The sequence below is a fragment of the Festucalex cinctus genome, chromosome 6, assembly GCF_051991245.1.
Source record: "Festucalex cinctus isolate MCC-2025b chromosome 6, RoL_Fcin_1.0, whole genome shotgun sequence".
Classification (NCBI taxonomy): Eukaryota; Metazoa; Chordata; class Actinopteri; order Syngnathiformes; family Syngnathidae; genus Festucalex; species Festucalex cinctus.
The window spans coordinates 12,193,075-12,213,390 of NC_135416.1; the positions used below are offsets into that span (position 1 = coordinate 12,193,075).

The following is a 20,316-nucleotide window of genomic DNA, read 5'->3' on the forward strand; positions in this document are numbered from 1 at the left end:
TAAGAAAAAAAAAAAAAAAAGTGGGCTCGTCCGGGATTTGAACCCGGGACCTCTCGCACCCTAAGCGAGAATCATACCCCTAGACCAACGAGCCACGCGCCATCAAGTTTAACATAAACCTAAATTTAAACTGTATTGTGTAGGTTTAATGCAAATTAAATTTTGTCTGTTATTTTGACGATTCTGCCTGCTTTTTACTTCCCTACACTTCGGTCAATAACGTTTAACTCTTGCGTAATATATGGAGAAAAGTGGAATCTTGGCGTTATTACTCCGCGTATGATAGTTGCGTGTTACCAAGTCAACACATTTTACACTTCGGTAAACGCATCTCGACAATTTATGCGTACATTCATAGAGATAGAGGTCACGTCTAACATTAACCCTCACCCTGAGCTTCCGAGGAGAAGCAGTGAAACATCTTGAGAGGTGCTACTCTTCGGTACTATTGTGTCGATATGGAGGAAACGATCGTTTGCGAAAGGCGCGACGTGCGTCTTGACAGTTGTTGTTACTCTTCGATGTCGTAGCTCACAGTCACCCGCCTGCCGACGTGGCGGGGCGGAAGAGGAGCCGCCGGCTGGTACCGAACGGGTGAGTTACGCTGTCACTTTCACAAAAACAATACAAAGTTGGTTATTTCCACCGCTTTACAAGACAAACATGTTTCAATAAACTCTCTGCACTGTTGAATACGTTTTTGGGGCAATCATACAATCAGCTGGAGGAGAATCGTCACGTTTGCAAGCGTGTTCTTATTTGTCATTGTTTTAAAATTAACATCTTCTGTACATTCGTGTTAGAACTAGTGAATTTCTGACAAGGCTTTTGCTTTGCTGTCAAACAGATACATGGGTGTTTTGGTTAGTTTAAAAAATGTTGCATACCAGTCATTATAATTGTGTTTTCCCCCCTACGATGCTATGTTAATTTTCGGCAGACTGATTAAGACAATAAAAAAAAAATCTGATCAAAGTTTCTGCACACACTAGCGAGTGTAAACAAAACGGGGTGACAGAAGTGCTGTGAATATGTGCAGTCAGTAACCAACAGGTGGCAATGTGGTACTGTTGTTTGGTTAGTAGTGGTTACCATTCAAATACGGCATCTCACAATTTCCACCAGTACATCTGGAGGGATGGCATTGTTGTTTGTTTGTTTGTTTGTTTGTTTGTTTGTTTGTTTGTTTGTTTGTTTGTTTTTTAATACATGCACGGCATGTCGATTGGTAATTTAATGTATATTTTGTATATTAAAAGGGATGAACCCAATTGTCATCTTAACTCTCCTTCTTTCTGGTTTTAATGAAACTTTATATTGCTCATTTTTTTCACTCTAAAAGCATTGGCTAGGGGGCCCATACTAAATCAGTTTTTAAAAATGATGGTGCATTTTAATAATGCACGCACAGGCTGTAGATTCCACACGCCAATACCCAGGAAAATTAGCTCCGTTGCTGGGTCAGTAGCTAATGGGGTTCTCAATAAACCACACGAAATGAAAGTGTACTTATAGAGTCGTTTTTAAAATCTTTGTGTTAACAGTAAAGAACATGGATGATGGTTGGATTTTTAGACCGTTGTACAACAGTAAAATTTCCCCACTGGAAGAGGTGCAACCAAGAGAAATGCTACAAAATAAAGAAAATAGACTTAATGGATAAAATTTCATGGAAGAAAAGAAATAGTAGAATTAAGGTTGTAAATGTACATCAGTACAGTTTAGGCCAGCAATGCTCAACACTGCATAGATTCCATCCAAAATACCTTAATCATGCACTGTCTTAAAAACAGTCATATCTCCACTTTCAGATCACCATGTCCCAGTCTGATGCAGAGAGCCCTCCTCCACCTGTACAGCCCCCAATCTCTGACCTCAGCTGTGCCCACGATGTCCCTGAAGACCCCGCTGTGCCCGCTGAAGTTCAGCATCCTCCGCAGATCCCCGAGAGTGTCCTGCAGACCCCCAAGGAGGCAACCGAGGACGCCAGAGAGAACCCGACTTCCTCGGCGAGTCAACTGGAGTCTGAGGATCAGCTGATTGAATGTGACCAATCAGTGAGCCTGGAGCCAGATGCGGCGGAGGAGGAGAAGGATGGGGAGGTTAGTGGTTATTCAGCGGAAGAGATATATGCAGTAGATTCATTTTGAGAAATCCCTCGTTTATCACAGGTTCATCTCTCGCGGCCTCGCAGTTTTGCATATTTTTTGCAGCGTGAATTTTTTTCAGCGTGCCTTTTGGTTTGTTTATTTTTTTGTTGGTCTTTGCTTGGCCGTATCTTTCGAATCCCACGTCCGACCGGGGACATCTGCGGATTCATCTCGACGAGACCTTTCCAACGGTTTCTGTCCCGTCGCTCCACAACATTGCATTCCGGCGATAGAAAATATAAACTGTGCTGTATAATAAGTAAATTATACTTTTAATGGGGGGGAAAAAATGACTGTAAATGAAATAACTGATGAATGAAAAAGCATTCATAATAAACTAAAAATCATACCAAAACGAAAAAAAAAACAAAAAATAAATAAAAAAATATATACTGTGCTGTATAAGTAAAAAACAACAACAACAACAACAACATACTTTTAATGGAAAAAAATGAATGTAAATGAAAAAATAACATATATGATGAATAAAAAAAACCCATTAATAATAAAGTAAAAATCATACCAAAACGAAAAAAGCATATATAATAAATGGAAAAAAAAAATATATATTTATAATTAATGGGATTAAAAAATAAATACAAATAATTAACGCTTATTTCCATTATCGCGTCTAGTTTTTGGAACTTAACACCTGTGATAAACGAGGGAATACTGTATTAAGGGTGCATACGTTAAACTAAAATAATCTCCAATGCGTTTATTGCGCTAAGGCACATTTTACATGTAAAAAATCTCACAACACAGCACAAAACAAAACTTGCACAAAAAATATATGCAATATAAATACAGTTTTAATGACGGAGCCCTGCCACAAATAGCAAAAATCTTCAAGTACTTGACAGTGACACCCCCCTAAAAATGCAGTTATACTCATAACTTTAACTTTATATCTTTCCAGAATTTTTAAGATTCTGGAAAGAATGCATGAGTGACTAAGCAAAATACCTTTACGTTATTTTTTTTATGAAGTTCAAATTAAGATATAAAGCAAATTCGCACAATCATTAAACAAAACAAAGCCATAAAGAAAACTGAGATCATCCATTATATTATTCACCAAAATTGCCAATATTTCCTGTTTTTTGCCATGGTATGTGAATACATTTATTTATTTATTTATTTATTTATCTAACTGTAGTTGCGTATAGATACCATAAGATGGCGCCAAAGCCTTTCATGAAGCGCTTCAACTCACGTCAACAAAATATCAGATTATATGTGAACGACCCTTGTGAGGAATTAGCGCTTAAGAAAATGGTTGGATGGATGTTTTGACTGATTAGGGTTAAGCTAAAATAAAGGCAAGTGAACCATTTCATTTTAATTTCATTTCATTCTCTCTTATTATTTTACATTAACCATGAATTAAGATGAAAGACTGCAATTGGCTGGCAACCAGTTCAGGGTATACCCCGCCTACTGACCAAAGCCGTCTGGGATAGGCTCCAGCACCCCCGCAACCCTTGTGAGTAATAAGCGGTTAAGAAAATGGATGGATTGGATAATATGAAAGACTGATTTTTATCTACAATTAGAGTTGTTAACTCATAAACACGTTTACTTGCAGTCTTTTAATCATTTACTATGACAATTTCACAATATTCTAACAAACAAGTGTGGTGTAAACGTAAATCATAAGTCAAATTACAACAATACAAGAGAGAGTGGGAGAGAGACAGAGTACATCGAATGGTGTATCATGAAATAGTCATGAAATAGATGATGAGGCAATGCTCCACATCACGAAAATGTGTTGTTGTGTGCAGAGCTCAGGTCAGAATAAGGATCAAGTGTGGGGAGGTTGGGGCTCATGGGGCAAATCCCTCCTGAGCAGCGCCACCTCCACAGTGGGTACGTCTCACACGTGACCTCATCCATCCATCTTCTGTCTCCTTTTGTGGATTTTCACCGTCTTCTCTCTGCGCGTAACAGGTCACAGTCTGACGTCGGTCAAGGCGAAGGCAGGAGAAGCTCTACGTCTCCACAGGACCTCCGAGGGGGAGGAGGCCAAAGAGGAAGAGGAGGAGGACACAGCGGAGGAGAAGCCAGAGGGAGGAGGGGAAAGCGTCCAGCTGACAGGCATGGAAGAGTCGACCTCTCCACGCGCTGCCGCCTCCAACCGGGGCGTCTTCTCTGCTATCTCTAACGCTGTGCAGAACACGGTGAGCAAGAAAAACTTGCCTTGAAATCTTTTCCACTACCAAGGAAGTTCATTTTGAACATGGATAATCTCCTTTTTTTTTTTTAAGTCCAGACTATTTGTGTGTTTCCCTGACAAAAGTTTAATGTCACGCTGTGACTCAGGGTAAATCTGTGATCAGCGGCGGTCTGGATGCTTTGGAGTTCATCGGAAAGAAAACCATGACCGTTCTGGCCGAGAGCGACCCGGGTTTCAAAAAGACCAAGACACTGATGCAGAAGACTGCCTCGCTGAGTCAGGTATGATCAGAACGCTCACCGCCCCCTTTAGGCGTTGTTCCACATTTGTCGTATTGTTTTGTAGATGTTGAAGGAAGCTAAGGAGAAGGAGCGAGCGCGTCTGAGCAACCAGCCCGTCAGCGCACCCACGGCTCATTATGGGATTCTTTTCGACGACTACCAGGGATTGTCCCACCTGGAGGCTCTCGAGATTTTGTCCAACGAAAGCGAGGCCAAGGTCAGCCTAGAGTTTGAGAAAGAATACAAAATATTGGATCCAGGCGGATGCAAATGGAGAAATAAGGCCAAGTGCTGCCCACAGGTGCAAGCGTACCTCTCCTCCCTTGAGGAAGAAGAACAGGAGGAGGTGAAGAAGGAGCTGATTTTCATCAAGGATGTCTTCATCAAGAGAGAGGAGGAGAAGGAGAAGGAGGAGGAGACTGGGGATGAAGAGCAGACGAAGGGTAACCCACGTGTTGACAATTTGGATTTAAAATCATTTTCCCTATTGGAAACGGATTACACCTTTGAAAAATCTTTCCTAACTGTACCAGCAATTATGAAGCAATAGTAACATTTTAATTGCCACACAAATGTAAATTATGTATTTATTGATGTCACTTATTTTCAAAATAAGTATAAAGACAATCTACATTTACTCAATTTAATAAAATTTTAGGATAAATTGTACTTGTTACATTGGTTCTTATGCCGCATACTTTTGACCTATTCCAACTCACTTAGACCCGCTTAAGTTTTCTGTTTTCACTGTAGAAAGGGTTGTACACATTCAAAGATAGGGATGTAATGATATCCAAACATCATGATATGATAAATATCACAGTATGAACCTCACGATACGATAATTGTCACAAAATTGTGGAGGTAGGCAATATAAAAAAAAAGCTCACGAAACTGTGTAAATACTCATGATATTGATAGATAGATAGATAAATAAATAAATAAATACAATTTCTATTGGGAGAAAAAACACAATATTGCGTTTTTGTACATAACAGCAGTGACTGAGAATTAGGCTTGGCCATGTCATTGTCATGTGCGGTGCAAAGTGGTCTATGTAGTTCACAATGTTTTATTCGGGTGAAGCGGGCCAAAATTATTTATTTTATTTTATTTTTTGAAGGAGATGTTGAAAACTATTTGCTGGTATGACTAATTTGTAGGAGTGATAACCACCGTAGTGGCCAAAACATGCCTATGCACTAATAAATTAGCCACCAGAGGGTGCAATAACTGCACAAATGGAATACAGGCTCGCCTTTTAACAGATGTGCTGCTTTTAACATGACATGACAACGAATATATTGTAGCAATTTTAGTATTGCAATATAATGATATTTCCCTTATCATTACATCTCTATTCAAAAGGAGCAGCAAGAAAAAAAATAATCCACACACCAAAATGAAGATAAAAATGTGAGTTGGCAGAACCTGTTGTTTTTGAGTAATGAAACAGAGGTCAGCACCATTGCTGATAAATGTGGGTGAAACCACCTGTCGAAGTTCGCTATGATCAAATTATATACTGTATAAAATTAATAGTCCCTGCCTGGTGAGCCCATTGTGTGCTACTGTGTAAAGTTTACAAACAGTTTTTGGTATGTTAAACAGAATGTAAAACAAAAAAAGTTTTAAAGTGACTTTGATTGGCAATATTTGAATTTGCATACTCCTATTTTATATTTTTCCATAGTTGCCATCCATGTGTTATTTAAATAATAAATCAGAAGTTACCAGTGCACCTAAGTAATATTCTAATGTAAGGGTTCTCTAGTTACTCGAGTATAATATTTGGCTATTGTCACTTCCTCTGCAACTAATATGTCATTCTAATGTGCACTGCTGTACGTAAAGATGTGAAAACATGGATACACATTCTACAATTTTACTTGAATGACAGCAATAGCATCTTTGAAGAGATCAGCTCAAGTCATGTGTCATTACGCAACAGTATTTGAACCTCTACATTTTTGTTGTGACTATGAAGGCTTTTCTAAAAATATAAAGTTGCCCTGAAAATGATTGAAGTGTAACTGTCTGTGTTTGTGTGCATATTTTTGTAGAAGCAGATGAAGTAGATGAAGAGTTTATGAGTGTTCTGACTGACTTGCTGTTTGAGCTTCACATCGCTGCTACACCAGACAAACTCAATAAGGTAATTGTGTATTTTAGTAATCAAAGAATCTTTTTTTATTGTACTATTTTTTTTAATTAATATAATTGTATTTATTTAAATGATTTGATAGAAGAATAAATGTACATTATGTATCAATTAATTTATTTTTACTAATATTTTTATTTTATTATTTACTATAAATCAATTAACCAATTATTTTAAGGTTAAGGCTGGATTAAAGCGAAGACTCTAGATAATTTTTGTCCCTACCCAAAAAAAAAAAAAATTGTAGCCAAATGAGACCGACTGTATGGAATCAATATATTATCATCAAAATGCGCTGATGCATGTGATTAGATTAGAATACATCAAAAATGGTTGTTATGCAGAGCTGACAGCTCCTAATTGTGCAACTTCAGGCTCGGATAAGCGCCCACGATTGGGTGAGCAAGGTGGAGCGGCCTGTCGCTACGGAGACAGTTGGCACGGAGACGCGGGAGCAGCCTGGAGGAGAGAAGGGAGAGGAGGAGGAGGAGGAGGAGGAGGCAAAGATGAAGCAAGAGGACGGGTTGAAATCTGTGGAGGTGAGGTGTCGTCAGTGTGGTGGGCCATAAATCCAATGATCAATACTTGTGATTGCATCTGTCTGTTCTGCAGGCTGTCTACATGTCGTCAGTGGGCAGTCTGGCCGAAGTGACAGCTCGCAGTATTGAGCAGCTCCACAAGGTGGCAGAACTCGTCCTACACGGACAAGAGCAAGAGCAGGAGAAACCCGCAAGGGATCAGGCACATGTCCTCACCAGGTGTGCGTTTTCGGTTTCTTTGCGTGAGACGGCAGCGAGACTTGCTTCAACCTCACTTTTCCTGGCAGGTTGACATGCGCCATGTGTAAGGAGGTGGAGTGCTTGGCCAAAAAGTTCTCGGACACGCTGCTCCTCGTTGGGGTAAGCCTGAGCCAGTGTGCACAATTTGAAATGAAAATGCTTGTGTGAATTCATACACGCTGTTGTCATTGTCAGTGTCAGAGGAAAGCTGAGGAGCTCAGTCCGCTGGTTGACAGTGTGCTGCTGGAGGTGAGAGCTGCGCCTCTTGAACTCCACTTGTAATTAATGAACAAACTTATAGAGGGCAGCACATTCGTTTAAAACCAATGTTATACTGTATACAAGAAGGGTGGCCACTTCCATAAGGGCAAAAATGAGGACATATTTAAATAAATGTTTCCTCGCTATAACCGGTTCACTTTTCACAACCTTGCTGTTTTGCAGATTTTTTAAATGCAATTTTTCATACATTTTTTTTACAGTAATGTACCAGTTTTGTAAAATTTATGATATTTGAACATTGAGAATGTTTAAACGAGAGAAATATGAGAAAATGTAAATGCCTCGATGAGAAATGCATATAAACTGTGTGGTGAGGGGTTTTAGAGCCATAAAACATTTATAATAAATGTAAAACATAAAGCTAACTACTTTGCGGATTTCATTTATTCCGGATATGTTTTGGAACCTAACCCCAGCGGAAAACAAGGGAACACTGTACATCAGACTCACGGTGTATTTTCATCATTGAAGACATTACATAAATGAGGACACCTGGCCACCTTAGGAAGTGTTGATGGGAATTGTCCCTTGTGATTACTTGTTGTTGAAGGTCTTGGGTCTTCCGTCCTCAGGGCTCCAATAGCACCAACTACATCCAAAACGCCTTTCAACTTCTGCTGCCCGTCCTGCAGATCTCCCACATCGAGAGCCAACGCTGTACAACCTGCAAAGAACCAGAAGCGCACGTGCAGCACTAACACGCACGCACACATCTATTGTACAGAAAGGATAACGAAATTCCACACTAAGTGCTTTTATCTGTGTTGTTAGAAGCTGTTTATTTATGTGTATAATAGAAAGCTAACATTGACACGTTAAATGATCCACAGGCCGCCGCCGTGTGTGGCTTAGCCCGCTGTTGTTTGTTTTCACATGGAGGCTTCCAGCCATACGCTTCATACAAAGATAATCTCCAAAAACTCAAAATAACCAAAAATGTGTTGGTGTTTACATTTATACAAAATATAATAAGCATACTTGCACTCCATTGCCTTGACTGACAGAAGATGATTTTCTTTCCTCTTCAAATGCCAGTATTCATGATTACTGTATTGTTGTTATAAATAACCCATCCAATATATTTTCTCAACATTCACCCTACTAGGATCCAATGCAAATGGAATGTCTAGTTATGAAATAAATGCTCTGAGAGCTCAGGTATGTGCTCAATTTTTTATTTTTTTTTACACACCTTTTAGCCAACACTTTAGAGAACCGTAAAAAAAACAACAACAAAAAGATTCTTTCCTTTTTGCCTTACAGTATGGGAAAGATTTATGTGTGGAAACTTTGCCATGCAATTCTTATGAACATTTGAAAACAAAGTCACTTTGAACCTCATTTGCATCCCAGATATTTGCTCACATTTAAGTCATGATGATGTTTATTTTTCTTTGCGATGCTAAAGCAGCGTTCTGTCCATCAGCAGCTCAGCTCCTCTGTGAGGGAAAGTCACTGTTGGACGGTGATGCAGATTAGCTGTAAGAGAGATATCAATGTGAGACACATATAGTCAAAGATGAATAATAACACAAAATAAATGTGTCATGCATTTTAGATTGCGAAATTTAAAGTTTCAAACAAATAAATCCACAAGTCTGAAATTAAATGGTGAGTATATCAATGAAATGAGCAGATCAATGAAATGTACAATATGCTTATATGTCCACCTTTTGTCATTTATACAACATAATGAGCCATTATACTATCTGTGATTATATATCAACATTATTTCTGTATTGATACTACATGAAATAAGTGCCTTGGCACAATAATTACGATAGACCACGTAATGCTCTCTACAACCTTGTACAGCAAATGGGTTTCCATCCCAAGATTCCTCAATTGTTTGAAACTTTTGATTATCTTAAAATGTATACTCAGATGGTAAGAATGACTGCAACAGTTTTGGGGAAAAGTGTGGTCTTGTCATTACAATTATGCACATGTTGGTTTACCAGTCATGTAACAGTGGTCCACATGTCCATCCAGTACAGTTTCTTCATCATCTGGGAAAAAAGATCATGAACAGTAAGATTCATCCATCCAAATCTGTTTTATTATCATCCGTGATGAAGAGTGTGTATGCGTGTTGTGATTTCCTACCAGCTACTACAACCTCTTCAATCGATGATAGTCCTATCATGGAAAAAGAAAATCAGTTACAGCACATATTTTCCCATATATTCGACTTTATTTTCATACTGACCTGACCATGTCGGGCGAGGCTCATAACAGTGAAGGTTTCTCCCTTTAAGTGTTCAATTAATAATGAAACTTGTGTTACTTTATTAAATGCACGCACATGTATTTAATATGTGCCGGAAGTTACCTTTTAGGTGGCTGATCTTGGTGTCATTGATTCCATCTAATCAAGATGCACATCAGATTATCTCATTTGATACATGGTGTGACATGAGAATGTTTATTTAAATTTTTTTTTTTTTAACTCTAACCCTAGTTTAAAACACTCATTTGAAACCCTAACCTTAGTTTAAAACCCTAAGCCTATCTTGAAACCCTATTTCTAAACCATAACCCAAATTCAAAATCCCAATTTAAAACCCTAACCCAGGGCATGTCCAAATCCTGTCCTTGATGGCCACTATTCTGCATCTTTTAGATGTTTCCTTACTCCAACACATCTGATTCAAATGATCAGGATCATGATTCATGATCAGGCTGATCAGGGGAATCAGGTGTGTTGAAGGAGACCCCCGCCTATGGTTTCATGCCCCTTTAGAAAACAATCATTGTTGGGGTGCGGATGGAATGTTTTTCTGGTTGGCATGTATAGACAGTTTTTCTGTCCATTGCAATTAACCCCGCCCCCACAAAGGTGGATGCCCGGAGCCCTGCACTGCACAACAGCAAAAATATTCCTTACGTTTGCTTTAAACTGAAATTTTTACTACGGCAGGAAAAAGTACACGTTTCAGGAGTACATATACATATACACAGTACTTTTTTTCTCTTTTTTTTTTTTCACCTTTCAACTGCTGCTCAGTGAAGCCATAACCAAGAAGATGCACTTTCTCTGATGGGCATAAAACACGTGCAGGTAAATTCTATTAAATGTGCTAATTTGGATGGTTTGTGTGCATTAAACTGTATGTGTGTGTCTTACTGCAGCGGTGTTGACTCTGTTTTATTTGTCTGAGGAAAGTCAAGGTCAAAGTCAGCAATATGACACACAAGAGAACCAGCCAGAGGATCCTGAACACACCACCCCACTCATCTGGACAAGAGAAGACACAACACTCAATATCAACGATATACCGGCAGACTCAACATTAGATTCATTTGCGTAATCAAGTAGGAGCCAGTGCAAGAGCTACATCAAAAATCCTGCCTTTGATAAGATTGTATTGACCCATATTATTGTTTAGTACAGTTAAACGGTATGTGTTAGTCAAAAATTCCCACACAAACCTTCTTGTTTCTTTCGAAACGTCTTGTTTTCTGCGGCAGAAATAATGGTGTAATTTTTCAGTCTCAGCAGACAAACGATGTGATTGGATGTCTGTGAAGTGGGTGGGGCTAGTGCACAGCAATAAGTTGCCACACTGGGACCTCCGTCTTCTGTTTTCTCCTCAGGTGGCTGAAGGTGGAGGGAGCTGGAATTACTGTGGCCATATAAGGTGAGCTTCAGGAAGTTAGCATCTCCGAGTTGAAGCTTCACTGACATTTCAATGTGAACCTTTGCAGCTGGAAGTGGAAAATGTATCAAATGAGTTTTGCGTGGGAGGAAAATGCTAGCTCTTTTATAGCATTCATTAATTGTCTGTTTGAGTAGAATGAATGGATCACTTTGGTGTTTAATAACATTAGAAATGTTAAGTTTACAGTGACAATATTAACAGTTAAATATTTCATTTCACTATGTCAGGCCTGAATGTATTTATAGTAAATAAAGTTACTTTTAAATTCAAGTAATTAATGAAGTAGTTACGTTACTGACTGTGCCAACGCTGTATAGTGGGTTATTCGTTTGACCCAATTTTTGGGTACATCGACTAACCCAAAAAGTTAGGTCAATCCCTTTTTGACCCAATTTGGGTTATTTTTGATCCAGCTGTTTTACAGTGTATTTCAAAGTTTGTTTCAAACTGCAGACAATCTTAAAGACTACATCATAACTGTTACCTGAAGGTGTGTTGTTACTATGCAATTCCGTCACACTCCCTTGTGTTTCACACATGTAAAAACTTGAGTGTGGGTCTTCACTCCTTGCATTGTCTAATGTTGGGCTCTTGTTGGCTTCTCTCTCGTCACACATCTCATGCCATTCCTCACCTCCCGGGGTGGGAGGAGGGTCACATGACGTCTTTCTCCTCAACTCAGCATCTGCCCTCTGCCAGTTCTCTCTCTTCCTCGCTCGCTTGCCCCGTTCACACGGCAAACAGACCAGGTTGACTTTTGACACTGAAAGGAGAGTGTACAATCCAGATATTAGAGCAGTTATTTGAACGTGTGGGAAGTGGAGGAAAAAGACTCTTGAGTAAACATATCAAAATGGGGTAAGAGTGAAAAAGGCAAGAAAAATAAGTGAGGAAACCGCTGGCTGTGAGCACGTGGCAGCGAGCCAAGAGAGGAAATTGTGTTTTCAAAGTTACATAAGGCGGAAATCATTTGCTACTACAGTCGTGGTGGAGTGGAGCTCAGGCATAAAGACGCAACGACAAAAGACATAATAAAACTTAAGTTAATCCTACACATGCTAAATTTTGAATAAAATTATGTTTTTCAGTTTTTATTGGTTTTGATGTCATTTCTCAATACATGTTTGTTTGTTTTTTTGTTCTGAATATAAAATGATCTAGGTTTTTCTGAAGTAACCAAAAACATTTTGAATTTTGAAATATTTGAGAAAACAAACATTTAGGAAAGGCTAAACAGAATACGATGTGAGTGAAACATTCAAATGCCCAAGTAGAAGGTAATTAAACTAAGAAGCACTTCCTGTGGAAGTCGTTCAAACTAATGAAAATAAACACACATTTAACCTCTCACCTCTGTATGAAGTTAAAATTTCTGCGAGGCAGATGATGACGATGAAGATCACAAGGACGAGAAGCTTTGTCACGATTGACCTTGTCATATTCGCACACACTAAGCATAAAGTTGAACTTGAGCGATTTGCCTCCCGCTTCCATTTCACAACGTCCGGGCCTCTTTGTTCATCTCTTTGCTGCAGGCCAAGCCCCCAAAGGAAACGCTCACGGTTGAGGAGTGGACGAGGCAGGCGATTAAGCAACAGGGCCATCCACACACGGCACGCTGCTGCAACGCCACGCTTCTCTTCCGCTCGTACTTCCTGTTGTGTTCGCGCAGAGGTTCACAAATGGATCTACTGGCAATATGTGAGTCGAAATGTCAAGTGTCTGATTGCGTGTGTGAAGATAGACCGACTGTGATATATACTCAGCGAGCAATGGCATATAGATGATGTAGAGTGTATGTGTTGAGCTCATTTTTTGGGGTGCTGAATAACCCGTAAAAAAAATCAAGCACACCCAAAATTTGAGATGTTAAGATTATATTTACTGTCTGTCCTATTTTTAACAAACTACATAATAATGTGCACAGTCTTCCAGTCAAAATGAATACTCTACTAGGATATGAGCTAAATTTTTAAAGTTCTACCACTTAATATCAACACTATCATTACGAGAGGTAATTTCTGCTGCATTTAAACATTACAGGTCAGACAGTACTGTGCTTATTGATATGCCATGAGAGAAGCACACTTTTGGCATGCTATTGTGCTAAAATTAAAACTGCTTTCTGTAACAATTTGCCCCAAAATATCTTTACAATAGCCTTTTTATTTGACCATTTATGACCGTAACATTTTCTTATTTAGTAGATTTAGACCTTAGTTGTTCATATTCCTGACCAAACAGTTTTCAGACTGGACTTGGGTTCGAGTTTCCCGCCCTCTGTCTGGGATGTGACGTTATGTGCGCATTGTGTACGTGAAGAAGGGTGTGTGCAGTTTAATTATTCGTCAACAGGTGGCAGTAGCGATTCAAAATGGAATTTTCTGCGTTCAGTAGCTTTAATGGTAAGAAGTCTGCTTGTTGTGGATTGCTTGTGTAAAATTGATCAGGTGTTGTAATATAGCATGGGGACAACTACAGTTTCCAATGAATGACCTACACTTCTTATCTAAGATTTGTTTTGTTTTTGGTGCATTTAATAACATTGTTACGGTTAAAAAGTTGTTCTCTCTGTTGCTTTCGCTGCTGGAAAAGATGCTCATTTATCAACAATCAGTTCTAATAATAACCTGTACACATACATGAAAACTTTTTTTTTTTCTCGTCCACTGGTTTGACTTTACTTGATGTTTATTGGCAGTGAAGTGTATTTGCAGTTCTGAGAGATACACACACCTGCACATATTACAAATACAGTAGTAGGCACGGATGCCAGGTGAGGTCTTATCTCTGCTACACAGTTGACAGCCTATTGAACATGTTGGAAGCTGCTAAAATTCAGACAGATACAAAAGAAAAACTGCTTCATGTTGGTTCTGAGGTTTATGTAGCTCACATCACCTGCCAAATACACGCATAATCAAATTTGAGCTGAGGACAGCATCAAAAATATTATGCATTTGTTGCATTGGTGATGTGGAAATACAAAGCGGGAGCAAAATATGGTCTTGGAAACATATTTCAATCATATTTTGTTTTAAACAGTGCAACCTTCTTGCAGCCTTTGTAAGTCATTTGAGTCCTAAATGTAAACATATAAAATAGCCAGACCTACCACATGCATTGTGTCTCCTTTTGACAAATATTTAATAATTAATATGAGGATTTGAACGGCCTCTAAAAACAGATACAATGCGTCTTTGCTGATCTTGGACTGTTGTGTTTAGTTTTGTGTGTGAATCTTGTCAGATATGTCAGAAAACAACAACAACACTGTTAGCTATGATAACATATTCCAGAGTACTGTACCATACATTATGATAATTTATGATATTCTGTGGCTATAAACATGAAAGAAATTTCCTGGTCTTGTCATTGAATAGTTTTGATTTAAGTAATGAATTTAAGAAATGACAAATCAGGGATAAATATGAGGAAATGAAATCATGTTTTTCTATGAGAAAAGGAGGAGAAAAGGGAGGGCGAGCACAAAGATTTAGTGCTGTGTAAGCAATAAGGCGTTGCCTATAAAGCTTTATGAATCATTATGTCGAAATTACAAGGTTCCACATGGCGATGAGGTTGTTTTCACGTGAAAAAGCTTTCCGTCCACCATCTTATGTTAATGTCGGTCGCTTTCAGCCTGTGTGCAGTAATACGTCCTTGCATTGTAGCTTGGAATCGTTTCCTTGATGTGTATTTCTCTTCGGATCCTCCTCGTTTACTGTCGCTCAAGGGTTTTCAAGGTCACAGCTTTGCTGACTAAAGTTTCTCTGCAGAGAACTGCATCCCTTTTGAATCCCTTTCTGGCTCTCTCGTCTAATGTCTGTAACCTTTTACGCGGGGTGTGAAAATGCCACGCCAATAAAATCTTTTTAGCGTAGGGAAAAATCAATGAGCTCCAAGTGCACCTCACTGAAACAACTCTCAGTGCAATACAAGAAAACTGCCTTGACTCTATAATTTGAACTGTATGAGAATCCCCATGATCATCGAGGTACTTGTGGATATCTAGCTGTGTTTTTATGACTCAACATGAACATTTACACTTAAAAGGGCTTTATTGGTCTCATCTTGCACCATCAAATTTTACAGGCCTCTTGGGAAAATATATTTTTGCAATGCAGACCGTGCAGTGAAACTGGATCATTAACACAATCAAAACACAAACCAACAAACTCAACAAAGCATCACAAATAGGTGATGACCAAACGATGGATGGATGGATGGATGGATGGATGGATGGATTAACTCCAATGGGGAAAATAGTTTTTAAATATGACCAAAAAAAGCCTTTCTGAAGAGTCTGAAATGCTTTATTATTATTATTATTATTATTATTATTATTATTATTATTATTATTATTATTATTATTATTATTATTATTATTATTATTATTATTAAAGGGCAAGTCGACCTTAAATATTATATGCGACCTCACTAGTCTAAACATGACATTTGTGGAATATGAGTTATGAAGCAAAATCCAGCCGTTTTTATCCATCTCAGGGGGCGGCCATTTTGTCACTTGCTGTCGACTGAAGATGACATCACAGTTGCTCAGTGCTCATGCAGTGACCAATCACAGCTCACCTGCTTCCTGAAGCTGAGCTGTGATTGGTTGTTATATGAGATCTGAACTGTGATGTCATCTTCAGTCGACAGCAAGTGGCAAAATGGCCACCCCCTGAGATGGATTAAAAACAGCTGGATTTTGCTGCTTAACTCATATTCCACCAACACAATATTAACCAGAATATCATATTTAGACAAGTGGGGCTGCATAGAATTGTCAAAAAAAAAAAAAAAAAAAAAAAAAGGGGGGGGGGGGGGGGTTGACTTCACTTTTAAGTTATAAAATGATGACAATAATCAACAATGGCCGTCATCAGAGAAAGTGTGTGTGCGTGTGCATGAGCGCTATATATAGAACCTTTCAAGAGGTACTGTAAAAGCCTGATGAAAGATGAGCCCAGCATTTCTGGGCCATATAACTGGTGTGATGCGTCTCGACTGCTTTTATCCCAATCCCATCAGTGACAATAAAACGTGCCTTCTCGCTGATGTTTGTGGGGGAAGAACATATCAAACACGTTTTTATTTCTGGATAATGTTATTCATGTACTTGCTGAAAAAAACAAGCACATCTAGCTGGTAGGTTTATGAGAAATGTTGTATAATGTAATACACAGCAAGCAAGTTTATTCCACCAACTCTCTCGTCCGTTGATTGAATTCATTCTGTCACTCCGCCAGTAAACAAGGTGAAAGCTAAAAGCTCCCTGAGTAGTGAGCCGATGTCCTTGAAATGACCCCCTCCAGTAATTATCCCACATAGTGCTGTGCTGATTAATGCTGAGTCATTCACTATAGCTCTGGCTAAATGTGCTCATTTGTATTCTCAACATGATTCATCTGCTTGTTTCGTTTATCCTGCACTTAGCCACAAACTGCCTTTTGGTGATTAGAGGCCAGATTGCCCATTTTACACCCGTCATGATAGCTGCCTGAGCCCAATCATTATTTTTCATTATAAGTGCAATAAAATAAACCGCCCGTGACTTTCTCACTTTTTAGCTTGTCTGTGCATTGCAAAGGTCAATTTGACTTGAATTTACTGTGCTTCATCATGGAATGTCAGAACTGTTTTAACATTTGAAATCGTTATTCCAATGTCTTAATGGCAGTAATAACAAACAAATTTAAAGGCTACACACAGACTTTTTAATTGTTTGTCCATAATTAATTTGACGACTTCATTATTTTTCATGTACAATTAATACCTTTAAAAACAAAATTTTCCACTTGCTGTCGACTGATGATGACATCACCTACGCTGAGGAAATAGGTAACGACCAGTCACGGCTCACCTGTTTTCTGGGTTTGGTCATCAAACTGAGCCATGATTGGTTGTTACCTGTTTCCTCGTGCTGCATTCAAGGAAAGTGGGAAGTTGGACTTTTCCCACTTCAAACCAGGAAGTGTCTATGGAAATGTCCCCTTGAACTCGGGAAACCCACTTATGAAGTCATTAAAAAAAAAAAAAAAACAGATTTAGATGTGATGTCACTACAATGGCGAGCGCTTTGGAAACACAGACTGTGAATGGTAAAACACAATTTACTTGAGTATAAAACTTTCTTTATTTATTTATAAGTATTCAACATAACATAACAAGTGTAAGTGACAGTATGCAGATATCTCACTACATGAAATTAGGTGAACTGTATAGAATGCTTATGAAATAAGATATTGTGGCATTGAAATATATATTTCAATGCCACAATGTGATTACTAATATTTTCTTGGTCCCCTGTCAGCCAAAGACCCTTAAATTCGTCTCTTTTCAACCCTCTTAAGGCACAACTCCATGTCAGTCTCTTCAGTTAAAAAAAATAAAAATAAAAAAAAGACATCTCATCCTCTACTTGCATCCATATTGCAGCATGTCTTGCTTTCTCTCTTTCTGTTAGGTTTATGTTTCAGTGGTGAGTGTCCACAGGGGAGGGAAAGTGACTTTCCTCAGGCCAAACAATAGACAAGCTTGTGGATGTCACCTGCTCAGAATGCTGCATCCACACATTAAAATTGATCCTCAGGCACGATGTGCTCATTTTGGTCCAGGAATAGAAGAAACTGTGTCTGGGTCATGCATATGAGTTGAATTTACAGCTACTACACGTTTCAATACTGAACAATGTCTAACGTTTGATTCACTCTCTCTGGTTTTGACATTTGACAGGGAACAGTTTAGAGTCTTTAGACCAGCGTTTGACCTCAAATAATTTATCGCAGTATGGAAGAGCTGTCAGCGGCAGCCCCTATCTCGTTCTCATTTTCATGGGAGCGATGGGTTGTCTGTGATTGGTTTGCCGCTTCGGGGCAGATTAAATTATTAAGGCCTGCTCTTTATTTGGCTGTGAATGCTCCCTCTCATTTTCCATCTCTTCCTCAGTTGCTCAGTCTCGTGCTTTCCACTTCCTCTCTTCTCTCGGCCCATTTACGGAGAGAGGGAAGAGGAAAAGAGGGCACTGCAGCAGTATGGGGGGGGAAGCAGGGAAATGACACAGATAAAGGCGTTGTTTTTTTTTCAGCTGGGGAAATTGGGAGAAGATATGAGAACCAGTAGAAATAGATAAATGCTGATGAAATGTGCTGAAAGCTCTTTGCAAACTGTGTCTGCATCTGTCCATCCATCTGTGCGCGTGTGCGCGTATAACCTTGCTGCATGTACGCTGTATTGTAAACTGGGCACCAGTTGAGTGCTGCAGTCATGGGAGAGCCGTACAGGTGCCAGATGGCTGCTGGCGGACGACAAGAATGTGAGAGAATTACTGACACAGAAAGAAAAAATAATGTTGTTTTCATTGCCATTAATAATTCAGGATGTGTGTTGTCCTATTGTATGCAGCTGCAAACCTGATGCCTCAGCTGTTCTAAAAGACCTGCTCGCAAGTGCCTGTAAACAAACGCACACGCACACACATGCTAAAGGAGGATTGTTTGTGCAACTTATGCAAATTAGAGTTTCTTGTAGAGCAAATAGTACACTACAGCCGAGTCTCGGTTTGAATGTTTGTTAACGATCTGCCTTGTATTACCTCTTCATAGACATTAAGAGAGCTGCCAGCTCACATTATGTAGTTGATTTATGCAGAGGTGGCAAATCCAAGTGTAGAAAGTAAAAACCCTGCCACAGTTTGGCGTTATAGCCCCAGGTGCTAGCTTGGTCGCTCCCTAGCTAGCTCCCATGGTGCTCATTTTTCTAGGGAGCTAGCTAGCTCGCTAGCATCAGGAGCTAAAGCCAAACTGTGGCAGTGTTTTTACTTTCTGGACCGGGATTTGACACCTCTAGATTTTTGGCTGCTGTGCTGTTCATTAACAATGTGGTCAAAGACGCTGGGCAAACCAGCCAATTGCCTAGGGCCCCGAACTGAAGGGGGCCCCAAAGAGATGGCTGGCATTGGCCATTATCAATGACGAAGCACTGCGACAATAATGTGTTGTTGCCGTCGTAGCGCATGCTAAAAGTAAAAACAAGAAGATGAAAAGAGAAAATTAGATCGTGGTAAATTGGAAAGTGTATTTACATCATAAGAAATATCACAAGAAAAGTAGTGATTTTACATAAATTCTGAACTAATAGTGTTGTGAAAACTACAAAGAATATGTACTATACAGACTTCTGCCAAAATAATGAAACGCTTCATCACTTCAGCTATTTATCCCATCATGTGACAGTGTTTCACTTTCACCTCTGTACTTTCGATGACGTGTTACAAAATGAGAGTCGAGAAGTGCAACAAAAATTACACTTAAATCTGCTGCACACAAGTCGATGCGGCCAAAAGCGTCTGATCTGGACAATTATGGAAAAACAGTCAGGTCATGGTCAGGTCAATTTTTATTGCCTATTGGTTTTTGTTTTTTTTCTTTTTTCTATTTGCTTTTATTTCCAGATGCCACGGGAAGAATTATAGACAAGAGGTGAACAGATGCATAGAAACAACAAATGTGGTTAAATTTGGCAGTTTGTATTCTCTGCTTCCACTCCCAGCTTTTCTTCTCCTGTTTTCCACACAGGGCCATTAAGGGACTACAGCTAGCGAGGCTGAGTAGAGCTATTATTGTGTGTGTATGCGTGTGCGTGGTGCACGGGTGTGTGTGTGTGGGTGTGTGTGTGTGCGAGAGAGAGGCAGTTTACTCCGTGTTTTACAGCAAAAAAAAAAGATCTCCTCCCGTAGCGTTAAAATCTGCAAACCTTCTGTGTTTATGGCAGAGAGAGAAACTTTTTTCCCAACCTTAACTTGTGTTTAAATAAAT

At 39.2% G+C, this 20,316-nt stretch overlaps 3 protein-coding genes and 1 non-coding gene across 4 annotated transcripts in view; 2 read left to right on the forward strand and 2 right to left on the reverse strand.

The window, feature by feature from the left end:
* Positions 1–22: 22 nt before the first annotated feature.
* On the reverse strand, positions 23–94 carry trnap-agg (transfer RNA proline (anticodon AGG)). The gene has a single exon. It is a non-coding gene; the product is annotated as a tRNA-Pro (tRNA).
* Positions 95–449: 355 nt separating this feature from the next.
* Positions 450–8,989, forward strand: fam114a1 (family with sequence similarity 114 member A1). The gene is made up of 13 exons (XM_077523289.1): positions 450–594; positions 1,812–2,102; positions 3,938–4,022; positions 4,104–4,333; positions 4,476–4,610; positions 4,675–4,827; positions 4,912–5,053; positions 6,674–6,765; positions 7,146–7,310; positions 7,384–7,529; positions 7,598–7,670; positions 7,746–7,799; positions 8,405–8,989. Exons 2-13 carry the CDS (start codon positions 1,818–1,820, stop codon positions 8,528–8,530), a joined length of 1,686 nt encoding a protein of 561 aa, XP_077379415.1. The 5' UTR covers positions 450–594; positions 1,812–1,817; the 3' UTR covers positions 8,531–8,989.
* Positions 8,308–13,110, reverse strand: LOC144020148 (uncharacterized). Its single transcript, XM_077523290.1, has 10 exons — positions 12,846–13,110; positions 11,979–12,257; positions 11,265–11,540; positions 10,960–11,070; positions 10,822–10,869; positions 10,165–10,200; positions 10,042–10,083; positions 9,939–9,971; positions 9,791–9,841; positions 8,308–9,311 (listed from the first exon to the last, which is right to left on the reverse strand). Exons 1-10 carry the CDS (start codon positions 13,096–13,098, stop codon positions 9,235–9,237), a joined length of 1,206 nt encoding a protein of 401 aa, XP_077379416.1. The 5' UTR covers positions 13,099–13,110; the 3' UTR covers positions 8,308–9,234.
* klhl5 (kelch-like family member 5) overlaps positions 11,399–20,316 on the forward strand; it is a 28,833-nt gene continuing 19,915 nt past the window's right edge. Inside the window, exons 1-2 of the mRNA XM_077523288.1 lie at positions 11,399–11,473; positions 13,030–13,195. Of these exons, the coding sequence (XP_077379414.1) occupies positions 13,194–13,195 (2 nt within the window). The 5' untranslated portion in view covers positions 11,399–11,473; positions 13,030–13,193. The remainder of the gene's footprint in view (positions 11,474–13,029; positions 13,196–20,316) is intronic.

Excerpts from the sequence above, each read along its gene's own strand:
- LOC144020148 (XM_077523290.1), bottom strand. The coding sequence starts at position 13,098 with ATGGCCCTGTTGCTTAATCGCCTGCCTCGTCCACTCCTCAACCGTGAG. Across the intron at positions 10,084-10,164 it reads CAAGATCAGCCACCTAAAAG|GGAGAAACCTTCACTGTTAT; the intron begins GTAACTTCCGGC and ends GAACACTTAAAG. Across the intron at positions 9,842-9,938 it reads TGAAGAGGTTGTAGTAGCTG|ATGATGAAGAAACTGTACTG; the intron begins GTAGGAAATCAC and ends CTTTTTTCCCAG.
- fam114a1 (XM_077523289.1), top strand. The coding sequence starts at position 1,818 with ATGTCCCAGTCTGATGCAGAGAGCCCTCCTCCACCTGTACAGCCCCCA. Across the intron at positions 4,023-4,103 it reads CAGCGCCACCTCCACAGTGG|GTCACAGTCTGACGTCGGTC; the intron begins GTACGTCTCACA and ends TGCGCGTAACAG. Across the intron at positions 6,766-7,145 it reads CACCAGACAAACTCAATAAG|GCTCGGATAAGCGCCCACGA; the intron begins GTAATTGTGTAT and ends GTGCAACTTCAG.